We start from the raw sequence: 11516 nt of genomic DNA, 5'->3' as shown, positions 1-11516 counted from the left end.
TTAGGCCTACCAACTGCATCTTTTGCTAAGCTCAGCTTATCTCTGTACAATCCCTAAGATGGTTTTCAACATATATTTTGCTTTAACTTTCCTCAGTACTCGATCATTATTTTAGAACTAATATCACTTAGCAGGGCTTTTTATATCCCTTTGTTCCTAATTATTATCATACGTATAAAATTTTCTTCTGCTATCGCAAAATGGTGATATGGTGATATAGCCATATGGCTTGATTGTATAATGTGAGCAGCAAAATCTGATGGTATACACAGCATTTATTGCTTCATGAGCAACAGTCAAGCCTTGAACCAACCATTGAACAGCAGGGTTTAAGCAGGTCCAAATGAGAAGTACCTATGAGAAATTAACAATGAGACATTTGGATGCCCCTATGGCCTGCACAAATTCACCATGCAACATCCACATTCATCCTAATATACAATCCCAAAAGTATTTGCAGCCATGCCATCATCTGTTATCGACCTTCACCCCTGTTCAAAAGCCTCGATGCAAGGAGTCATCTCATTCACCACCTTTGTTTTCTCGTCGCGCATCAGAAGATCATCATACAAATTCACAGAATCCTTGGAGAACTGTGTCAGTGATTCGAAGATGCTGGCCAAGCCTATTTTGAATCCGTTGATGGTGATCTCGTGGGTACTCCGCATGCGATCACGATGCTTCGCTTTCTCCGCTTCCAACTTTCTCCTGCACATGTCTAACAGCTCTTTCCTCCCTGATAAATACTCGATCCGCTGACGCATATCTGGCTCAGGCTTATCTTCAGAAAGCTTGGACTCCAAAACCTTGTTCTCTGCTTTCTGCAATGCCAGAACCTTATGGTCAAGCTCCTTTGCAAGCCTATCGACCTTTCGTTTCTGCTGCTGTTCCTCCCCTTGCGTGATCCATAAACCTCTCACGGTTCTGATGAAATTTCTCATGCTGCAGGATACAGATTGATCATGCAGTTTTCTTAGTGAGGTTAACCACTCATGACAGATAACAACCATAGCAGGTGTTCCAGCTTTGTGTGAAGGAAATAGGGATCTAGCTCGAGAATAGTATTCCATGTCAGATAAAAGAAACTTCGATAGCCATCCATCAAGAGCTTCAACATATGCTTTCTGTGCTGCGATATAGCCTGTAAAGCATGACCTCCAATTACGAAGCTCAGTCTCCAGCATGATAGTCGCAAGACGATGTGATTCATTGCAGAATTTTCCATAAGCAGGGCATGTGAATGAGTTCACTTCGAACATTATCTGTTTTTGGGTTTCGTGTGACTCTACCATTATCTTCCAGGTCCGTGTTAGGCTGCAAAAGTGAAAAAGAATGACGGAGAATGCATAGTTACTAACAGAAGAAGAAAGAACATGTGATATTTGCCAACCATGCATCTGGTGATCCACTATTTTTCTTACCCTTGTAGCAGTTCTATGATTTGCGGCTGCAGTTCTTCATCTCTCAATTTCTGTATTCTTTCTGATATTGATTCAGCTGCTCGTAATGCCACCCAGATTCTTGCATACAGGTCTCTTGCAATAGCCCTGGTTTTGTCAACTGAGCGTGATTTGGCTCCCTTAGCTTCTTTGGTTCTTAGCTGCAAGCATTTCTTCTGGTAATCTTGCCAGGTGTGATCTCCAGCCTAAAAAAGAATGACAAGCCGTGAAAAAGATTTCTAGTTGAGAATATGCTTAGAATAGAATATTCATTTGGCAAATCTTTGGCTTCCTCGTACCATAACATATGCAACATCAAGATACACAGTCAACTTTCTCGCATTTCCTAGTGCTTCATTGTCACTAATAAACCCATTCGAAGAAATAATGACAGGAAGTCATAAACGGAGAAGATATACGTAGTGAAAATGGAGAGGAAGCCTTCACCCCAACAATTTATAGCCAATTTATATACTTGCTGGAGGGAAAATAGATCAGGCTTAACTGAGTCTTGCTTTATTGTTAGTTTAATCCTTGAATAGCTACCCTTTGGGAGCAGAGATATGCGATGATCCAAATTTTGAGGAATATATGTGCACCAACAGACTTTACAGGGGTTGAGGTGGAAATATGAATTTGCCTGGGCATCGATTTATACACAAAAAAGAGCACCTTATTTTGTGGAGCTCAAAGTTCCAAGAATATACCAAGAATAAATCCAGAGAGCAAATAAGCCTTATCGTTGTTTGAGACATTGAAAAATAGAGAGGAATAGTAATTTTATGGCATAGACTATAATTTTCTATGTCCATTATGAAATTAATCTTTCACTTCTTCCCTGAATGTGTCATGGTCAGTATGATTACTCTTTTTTGCACCTAAGCAACAAAAGTTGCCTGTCGTGGTATCAGTCTCATAAGAAGGCTTTTGTTGGTGAAAAATCAAGTGAATGTTGAAGACAAGTGTACCTTCACTTCTTCATATAGCTTTTTCTCCCAAGCATACAACCTTCCTAGAGTTTGTGAGTGGCTTCCTGATTCCATCCCGACATAGACATCGGAAAACTCACTCTTGCTTTCTGTCCATGATGCTGTACTATTTGAGCTTGATGCAAGTTGACTCCTATAAGATGAGGAGAGAGATGGAGACTGATGCCATGTAATTGCCTGAACGACTCCTGTATGAACAATGGATGCGCACCCAATATCAGTAAAACTAAAGTGCCATTCCCTGGACTTGATGTTTACCAATAGGAAGAGTTTATCCAAAACATGAAAATATGTAAACATGATGCATGCCCCCATAACTGATACTCTTCATGTATAATGTTGGGCAAAAATAACAGAGAAGGACAATGCATGATCCAGAGTTAAGTTTACTTGGTTTAGAGAAATAGTAGTGGCAATCTAGTGTTCATGCAAGCAATTGTTCAACTTTCTTTTACATTTAAGTTGTTACTCTAATTGTTAAGAAAAAAGGGGCAGTCTTTGAACAGATTGCATATAAGTAGAGAACTCAAAACTCATCCATGGTTGAAAAGGTTCCTATACTCGGGAAGAAAGAGGTAATATAGTTTCCCCTTCTCAATGAGTGCTGTAAAACAAGTGAATACTAATAAGCCTTGTATCCCATCAGGACATTAGCAAGACTAATCAATTAGAATCTTCATACCAGTTCAAGAAATGGAAGTGAGAAGACAACAGCTAACGCAGAGATCAATGAAGATAGGGTGAAAAAGAACAGTAGTACAAGAACAAGAGTAATCCAGTCATAACAAGAGATGAAGAACAAGGGAATAATGAAGCCAAAGAGTAAACTTTGTTCTTTAACCACATCGAAACCTTTTACTTGCTTCTGCTCTCCTTCCCTAACCTCTATCCAGCTTTAGTGCAATAAAACCAGGGAGAACCCACAATGAAAAGAATAGCAGAAAAGGCAGGGAAAAAATCGACCTTTTATCTCCTCCGGCCCCGACGAGGGCTGAACCATGTTGGCCTCCAGCATCCTCGAGACCTCCTTCCCAGCATTATATGCCCTGATGAAATGGTCTTCAACATCTCTCAGTGCTTGTAAAAGCTCTCGTCCCTTTTCTGGCGTTTCCAAGACAGCCAGCTCCTGTTCTTGCCCGGCGTCGCTTCCTTGCACCACCATTCTGCCACCACCGCTCTCAGGCGTCTCTCCCACACCCAAAGCTACCATCTTTTCTTTATCGTCCACCACTGTCCCGTCTTTCGCCTCGTCCTCCTCCTCCTCCTCCTCCGCTTCCTCGAGTTCCGGGATGCCCTCTTGCTCCCTCACCGCCCTCAAATCTTCATCTGAGTTCGGGTCTAGTCCCCTTATCATGACCACCGGCTCCTCTGCCGGCCGGACCTCATCGAACGGGCTGAAGAAGTCCCAACCAAACACCTCCGGCGGCGGAGACGGCGGCCTCGGTCTCGCCGCAGAGAAGAAGTACCCGCAACTCGTCTCCCCTGCCCTCATATCCTCCTCTTCCTCCTCCTCCTCATGGTCCTCCTCCTCCGCTTCCACAGCATCCGCTGCATCTGCATATCCTGCCGAGCTTGAGTTCGACGGCGAGGAGGGAGGAGGGGAGGGGTGGTAGGCTACAGATTCGGTCTTTGGTTCCGACGGCATCTGGCGGAGGTAGGCGCAAGAGGAGGACGCCGGAGCGGGGTCACCGTCGCCAGACGCAGCGGGGAGTGTTATAAGGAGGGGCGCGGGCGCAGAGAGGCGGGCAACGAAAATGTCGATGGCGGCGGCGACCGCGTTCAGTGAATGAATGTATGCAGCGTGAGCGGCGGCGAGGTCGTACCGGCGCTCCACCGCCGCCCTGATCAGTCGCTTCCTCTCGCGACACAGCGCCACCGGGTCGTCGTCCTCGCCGCTTCCCCCTAGCCTTGACGCCGCGCAACCCCCCATGTGGCGCCCCTCTGTGTGCGCCTCTGAGAGCGAGAGAGAGAGAGAGAGAGAAGCGGGCGGAATATGGGTGGGATGGCGGGTGCAGAGATCAGAGGTTTAGGACAGCATTTATATACAAAGAGAAAGAGAGAGAGAGAGAGAGAGAGAGAGAGAGAGAGAGAGAGAGAGAGAGAGGATGGATGGTCAAAGTCAAAGCTACAGAAGGGAGTGGGGAGGCGTTCCTCGTGTCCAGTTTGCACGAAGGCTGGGATAAACCCTCAAAATAGAGGTAAAGTGAGTCCAAATGGTGAAGACGATGAGGCCATGGCATACAAGCTTCAGACTTAATACGTTGATTAAACCCCGTGATGGGAGGATTACCTGATCACAGTCTCTTGTTAATGATTATTCATTCTATGATATCATCATCCTTATTACACCAGTGAGGATGAGGGCGACAACACTCGAAGTCTGTCCATGGCTACTCCCTTCACAAAGAATATTTTCCACAGTCGCCTGCAGCTTTCTGGCATCAGGAGGGACATGTTTGATTCTTTCTTACTTACCTCAGTAAAAACACAGATTTGCTTCCACAAGCACTCCATGTACAAGTCTGCAGCTCATCAAATGAGACAGAGGCAACTCTCCGATGCTCCTCGAGTCCTCTCGGTTCCTCCACTAATGAACGTCAATTATTTGCAGCCTGCTGCATAACCTTTTAGCTCCATGAGAGCTCTCTGAAGGTTAACACTGTGTTCAGTGCCGACGTCGGAGGAAATGCTCAGAGCACATCCACTCCCACTGGAGCACCCGATGCTACCGAATGCTTTTGGCAGCGAGACCTCCATCCTCCCTTTGTGTTCGACCTTCCCCACGTTGGCATATTCGTGTCCGATGACCCTGTCGTTCCGCACCATACATCATCATACACGCAGCCATGCCACCGTCACCTTGCGATGACTCTCTTCCTCACGACGCCACGGAGGAGCGAGAGGCTGCAGCCATGGATGGGTTCCGTCATTTGACCGGTAGCGACGCTGGCTTTTCTGTCGTCTCGGGCGTCTCGCCGCACCACAGCACCGCGTCTCTCCATGACACACTTATCCCATCTGCCACTGTTTCCATGGAGAGTCGTGCTGTGGCTAATAAAAGCCGGGAGCAGACGGGTGGGGACAGCAATGCGGCTTCCCGAGGAGGAGGACGAGGAGCAAATGCTGGAGACACGGGACGGTGTCCTGCTTGCTTCGTCACATCCGGGGAGCACCCGACATGGGCTACACATGGGCTTGGGCTGGTGTTCGGTTCGGCCCATGTACCGGGTCAGATGGGTTAATCGTGTGACATTGGGTTCGGGCCCAAACTTCTGAAATGGACAATTCTGGTTAGCCGGACCGGATCACAGCGTGGGTCGAAACGGCTCAATCAACGACCGTCTGTGGCTCCTGGAATCCCGATCGTGCGGCCACGGTTGCTCGGTTCGGTTGGAATGGGAGGGGGGCGGAGGGAACCGAAGGCGAACCCTAAGCCGGGGAGGAAGGCCAGTTCGCTCCCGGGCTTGTCGTATTAAAATGGAGAAGCGGTTGCGTCGCCAGAGCTCTCTGTCACACTCTCTTTCCTCAGAGCGGAAAAGAAGTAAACGAGCGGCAGAAGAGGGCGACGGGCGGCGAAATCAAGGTATATTTAGGGAGAACTCAACGAGAGCCTTGGTAGTTGTGCCGTTCTTCTCGTTTCTTCTCTCCCTGTTGGTGTCGCCGCGTGAATGAATCATCTGTGTCTACTCTTCAGGGCGAGAAGAACTTCATTTTTCCTAGTTTTTTCGCTCTCGAACCTGCGTTTCTTGGTTCATTCGTCTCAACGTCGTTCTTTTCGTGTTTCTCTGGTTTGATTTGGTTCGTTTGAGATCCGATTTGGCCGGCCCTTTTTTATGTTTGATCTTTTGTGCTCGTAATTCTTTCTTTTTCTTCTAAATTCAAGGATTGGTTTGGTTGTCTAGAGTTCTTTTTGGGGTATTCTGAACTAGTTCTGTTGTTCAAAATGTGATTTTTTTTGTTGCATTCTCGTTCGTGTATTTGTTTGATGGGAAGATGGATCGGTACCAGAAGGTGGAGAAACCAAGAGAGGAGATCCCAATCAACGACAATGAGATCCGTATTACGGCTCAGGGGAGGATGCGCAATTACATTACCTACGCCACCAGTCTGCTTCAGGTATTCACCAATAAAAAAGCCTCATATGACCCTTAGTTCACGCCCTTTTTCTTTACCATGCTATGCATTTAGAGGTAGTCTTTGGAAGATTTAAGAGTTTCGCAGATCATATCGAAGGTGAAGCCCACAGTGATATCTCTAGTAAAAGCTTTAATGGCAGGAGAAGTAGGATACTTGAAATCTAGTGAGTTCATAACGCGTATTATCTGTCACTATTTCTACATTCAGTCATTGTTCACCCTTTAGAGGTGATAATTGGCACCTGCTAGGGCTCGTGCAAACATAAGGAAGATAATTAATGCATTTCTTTGGACACTGGGCTAGTCTTTTTTTTCCTCTGGGGTTTTGGATCTCATTATGAAACTTAAAATGGTTATATTTGTAATTTAATTTGTTCAAGTTAGAACTTTTAAGCAGGCAAGCAGTACTCAGAGAAAATATTAGTGTATAAGGTTGCAAATTTGTTTGGCATGATTTGAGAGGGAAAAATGAGTCTTCATGATTTGCCATAATGGTTTCAGGCAGCTCTGTCGGATTGGTTTTAATATTTAGTAACATCCAGTCGTACACAAAGGTCTTATGAGTAAAATAAAGTCGAAAGGTTGATCGATGAGTTTTGTTATGGAAAATTGTGTCTCTACCAGCATTCTTTTAAACAGACCTCGTGCATCAGTACGAAATGCATGACTATAAGCTGCTTTTTCAATTCTTTGTGGTCACCAGATATCGGCATTCACAAGTATTCTTACAGATATCTTGGATATATATGTGCACGCCTTCAGCGCTTGACCTTCTTGCTGCTTGTTTAATTATTGTGAACTATTTGTAATTTTTTTGAAGGAGAAAAGTTCCGGTGACATTGTTTTCAAGGCAATGGGTAGAGCTATCAACAAGACGGTTATGATTGTGGAATTGATCAAGGTACTCAATTTATTGTTATTTGGGATGTTATGTCTTGTCACTGTTGATCGTAAAAGTTTTTGGGATGTGCATGCCGATTTGATATATAATTCTTTTCTAACGAAAACCAAAAGTAAATGGAGGTGATATTTCTCTCTTACAAATTTCCTTACATATATACTGGTGAAGCAGAGAAGGATTGTTGGTCTTCATCAGATTGCTGCTATTGGATCTATTGATATAACTGATACATGGGAACCACTCGAGGAAGGACTACTTCCGTAAGACAACAATTTGTTTTGTTTTTGATACAAAAAGTTTAAACTGTATTGTGGACATTATTGGAGAGTGGAGATTAATACATAGTCGTATTATAAATATTTGTATCTATTGAGTTTATTTTTTATGAGTATTATCTCCTCCTTTTTCAGGCTTGAAACTACTAGGCATGTGTCTATGATCACTATAACATTATCAAAGAAGGAGCTGGATACATCTGCAGTTGGGTGTGAACAAAAAACCATCTGTTTGTATTTTTGAGACTATATATGCATACAATTGATGGTTGAAATTGGACTACAATCTGTCAGCTTCTTTCATACTAAAATTGCATGAATGTCTATATTAGTCCTTATTGGTGTTTGCATTCTCCTGTATATTCAGAGTTTTGCTTCTTACAATTAGGACTAAACAATTGCTCTAAAAAGTTTGGTTGACTAGGTACGCTAAGCGAACCATGTTATATATAATTTTTTGTATTTGCATGCCACGTACAACATCATGTGCCATATAATTCACTAAGGTACCAATGATAGCTATATGTCATGTCTTTTATCCATCTCGTATTTAGACTTGCAGAATCTATGTTTAATCAAAAATCCATCTTGTATATGTTTATATATAATCAAGTTTGTGGCTATGTTTTTTGTTCTAGCTTTGACCCAATCTTTTGTCCACACTATGAGAACGCAATATCTGGAACATTAGACATGTCGCCCTTAGGTAACTAGGTGTTCTGGGTTGTTATTTACCATCATAGCTAGTTCTTGGTTATGTCAACTGGAATATTATAAATTATAAAAGTTTTAAACTTGGTGCAAACAACAGTAACTAAGTTTATGCTATATGCTTATTTTTATGTATTTAATGAGTTGGCACTACATTTCTTGCTAAAGCCAGTCACTCCAATAGATGTCCTTAAATGTGTCGTATTTGCAAAACTGGTTTTCTTATTTAGATATATGCGAGTTCCTTTGTGAAAAATTGTGAAAACTGGTATTTTAGGTTTAGTTTGGTAGATTTTGAATATTTTGGATTGATAACTAACAATTTATAATTATAGTCCTCCTGTGGAACATTAGGTGATTAATTGGTGTGATTCTGCTATTCTCTGGCAAATCTTGTTATTCATGACTCATGTTGAACTATGGACTTGCCTCTTACATTCAATGATTATGCAAGCATTATGGAGAATCTGGAGATAATATGCATTTGAGCCATATGACAGTCCTTTGTGCCTTTGTGTAATCTTGTAAATAATATTTATTTTTGTTATGGCCAAATCTGAAAATAGAATATTGGTGTTTGGACCCATTTCAGAGTCTGGTGGGTCGGAAAGTTAACTTGCATTAACAATCTAATTCTACTACTAGGAATGCCATATTATGAGTAGCTTTTCCTTTAGATATAAAGAAAGAATTGAATTAGACTCGATTGCTTTTTGCAGATATCAATCTCCTTTGCCTGCAGATCAGGTGAAACCATCAGTAGAGTTTGAGTACGAAGGAGGTAATTTAAAAATTAAATATCATTTATCACCGTTGGGGATGCCCTCGTGTTCACAATGTCTTATTTACAATGTAGAAGGTTCACCTGCTGGCCGTGGTAGAGGCAATGGTCGTGGCAGGGGAAGAGCTCGCGGTAAGTATGCTTCGATTCTTTACGGAAGTTCGGTTTTGAATAGCTAGACTTCTTGAGAAGTAATGCTGACTGATATGCATATGCTCTATGTTTAGGAAATGGTGTGGTGGACTATGGTGATGGAGGATGGGACAACAGGGGTCGCGGTTTTGGTCGAGGCAGCTATGCCCGAGGTAGAGGCTGGGGTTTCCGTGGTCGTGGCAGAGGAGGCTTTGGTGGTCGACCTGATTATCTGCACGAGACAGGCTACAATGATCAGGCTCCTATGCCAGCCAGAGGCAGAGGTTAGTTGATCCTCCATCCTCCCGTTCCCTTGTCCTCTATGTTTTAAGTCCGCTCTTCTGACTTGCAATCTTTCCAAAAATTAAAGCTGTAAACAAAGGGAAAAGAAAAACCATAAAGAAACTGGGGCATGCCTGCTATCAAAAAGCAACCCTACCAACAAGAAAAGAAAAAAGAAAAACTTCCCATTGTTGGATCATGAATCCTACATACATAGCTTGATTCGGTCTGTGAATTGGCGAAATCACATGACGCCTTCCTGTAATTTCAGGTTTTAGATACTTCGTTGTGGCACCATATGTTTCATTGTTTCACCATTGAAACTAGATTGGAATTAATGAGAGGTGATAAGTTCGAATCTGACTAGTAAATAAAAATGTGCTTGTGTGTTGAAGTTGAGGTTAGGCAAGCCAGCTATTATGATGAAATGGCTCTTCATCTGACCTGACCTTTGTGCTACAATCTTTTCACTCCAGGTCGTGGTCGTGGTCGTGGAAGGGGCCGAGGTTTCAGATCAAATGGACCCGTCCAAGCAGTTAATGGTGGCACATGACTTGATGGATCTGATTTGCAAGTTTCTGCTCCCAGTTGTCGGATGCCTGCTCTATTTTCTTCTTTCTTTTTTTCGGATGTAGATTAGCTGCAGCATCTGAATAGTTGTAAGGCTTGACACCATAGCATGTTCCTGTTGTGGTTCTGAAGGTTTAGGTAGCTGATCCATTTGTTCTTTTTTTCCTTAAATGACTAATTGTAGGATTCAACTAAAAGAGCAGTGCATTCTTTTGATTTTTGATTTTATTTTTTTAAATGGTGGTTTGTTCAATGCTTAACTCTATTGTTGTTTCTAACTAATGTATTTTCCGGTATGTGGGTAGCATTTAATGAGGATATTATTGGTCTTTGTAAGAACTGCTGTAATCTTTTTGTGTTGGGAAAGTCTTCATATGTGATTATTTGGTCTTTAAAAACCATCGAAGACAAAGATTATGATTTTTGCTATTTTTATTTTCGTTTAGGTGGGCATTTGGTTCGATTGAGAATCGAGATCGGTATTGGAATTGGAATGGGAATGATCGGTTCATATATATCATGGAAACTGGAATGGAATATCAACAAGTCCTTTTATGATTGCTTCTTTGTCCTTAATTGAAATCATGATTAAAAAGGTGAATAGAAGAATAATGAAATGATTTATTAGTTTTTTTTAATGTTTTTATTCGTTGTTCTATATGCTACCGAGCTGAATTCAAGAGGGATCACAGATACCGGGAATGAGAATTCGATCATCGGTAAAGGGAAGTAGATTCTTGCTTTGAAATCATCAAATACAATTAGATTCTGGTTCACAAAGATGATCAGATGTCATTCCCATCTTGTTCGAGTGCTCGTCGACTTACGCCTCGAGCCGACGAACGAAACCCCCCCCCCTCAACTTTGTCCGACGTAGAAAACCCTACCCCTAACTCTCGAGCATTCGCAGGGCAGGTAGTGAGAAATGAAAGCAAAAGTACACACCACTTCTCTATCTCTTCCATCGCAGCAACAACATCGAGGCTGCTTTTGATTTTACGTTTGATCTTCCTACTATAATTCTTTTCTTCATCAAAACTTTTATGTATTGAATCGATTGATTATCGAACTTGAATCTTAGATCACCATCGACACTCTACAACAAGATCTTGTACGATCACGTCGCGGACTTTGCAAGACTTGCAAAGTCCTTCGATTATTTTCTGATTGAATTATTTGAATGATATATTTCTGTGAGATACACCGGGATGCAATCGTTCGTTTTGAATCTAACTTTAGTCTTTGTTTTAATGATCGCTCTTAAGATTGCAAGAATTCTTTTACAGTGTGCAACTTTATA

General features: G+C 42.5%; 2 protein-coding genes across 3 annotated transcripts; one reads left to right on the top strand and one right to left on the bottom strand.

Moving 5' to 3' along the window:
- Positions 1-209: 209 nt before the first annotated feature.
- On the bottom strand, positions 210-4424 carry LOC103995551 (protein ALTERED PHOSPHATE STARVATION RESPONSE 1). Its single transcript, XM_009416154.3, has 4 exons — positions 3392-4424; positions 2408-2616; positions 1422-1645; positions 210-1314 (listed from the first exon to the last, which is right to left on the bottom strand). The coding sequence occupies exons 1-4, from the start codon at positions 4356-4358 to the stop codon at positions 486-488; spliced, it is 2229 nt and encodes a 742-aa protein (XP_009414429.2). The 5' UTR covers positions 4359-4424; the 3' UTR covers positions 210-485.
- A 1453-nt stretch (positions 4425-5877) lies between these two features.
- LOC103995552 (uncharacterized) lies at positions 5878-10454 on the top strand. 2 transcript variants are annotated; one of them, XM_009416157.3, is made up of 9 exons: positions 5878-6011; positions 6422-6544; positions 7385-7465; positions 7637-7725; positions 7876-7950; positions 9171-9232; positions 9311-9364; positions 9460-9648; positions 10123-10454. In XM_009416157.3, the coding sequence occupies exons 2-9, from the start codon at positions 6422-6424 to the stop codon at positions 10197-10199; spliced, it is 750 nt and encodes a 249-aa protein (XP_009414432.2). In that variant the 5' UTR covers positions 5878-6011; the 3' UTR covers positions 10200-10454. The 2 variants fall into 2 exon arrangements, with proteins under 2 accessions (XP_009414432.2, XP_009414431.2); XM_009416156.3 differs by having other exon boundaries at positions 9308-9364.
- Positions 10455-11516: the final 1062 nt, after the last annotated feature.

Source organism: Musa acuminata, chromosome BXJ3-8 (assembly GCF_036884655.1).
Source record: "Musa acuminata AAA Group cultivar baxijiao chromosome BXJ3-8, Cavendish_Baxijiao_AAA, whole genome shotgun sequence".
Taxonomy (NCBI): Eukaryota; Viridiplantae; Streptophyta; class Magnoliopsida; order Zingiberales; family Musaceae; genus Musa; species Musa acuminata.
The sequence above is the reverse complement of the archived record's forward strand: the minus strand, read 5'-3'. Positions and strand labels throughout refer to the sequence as shown.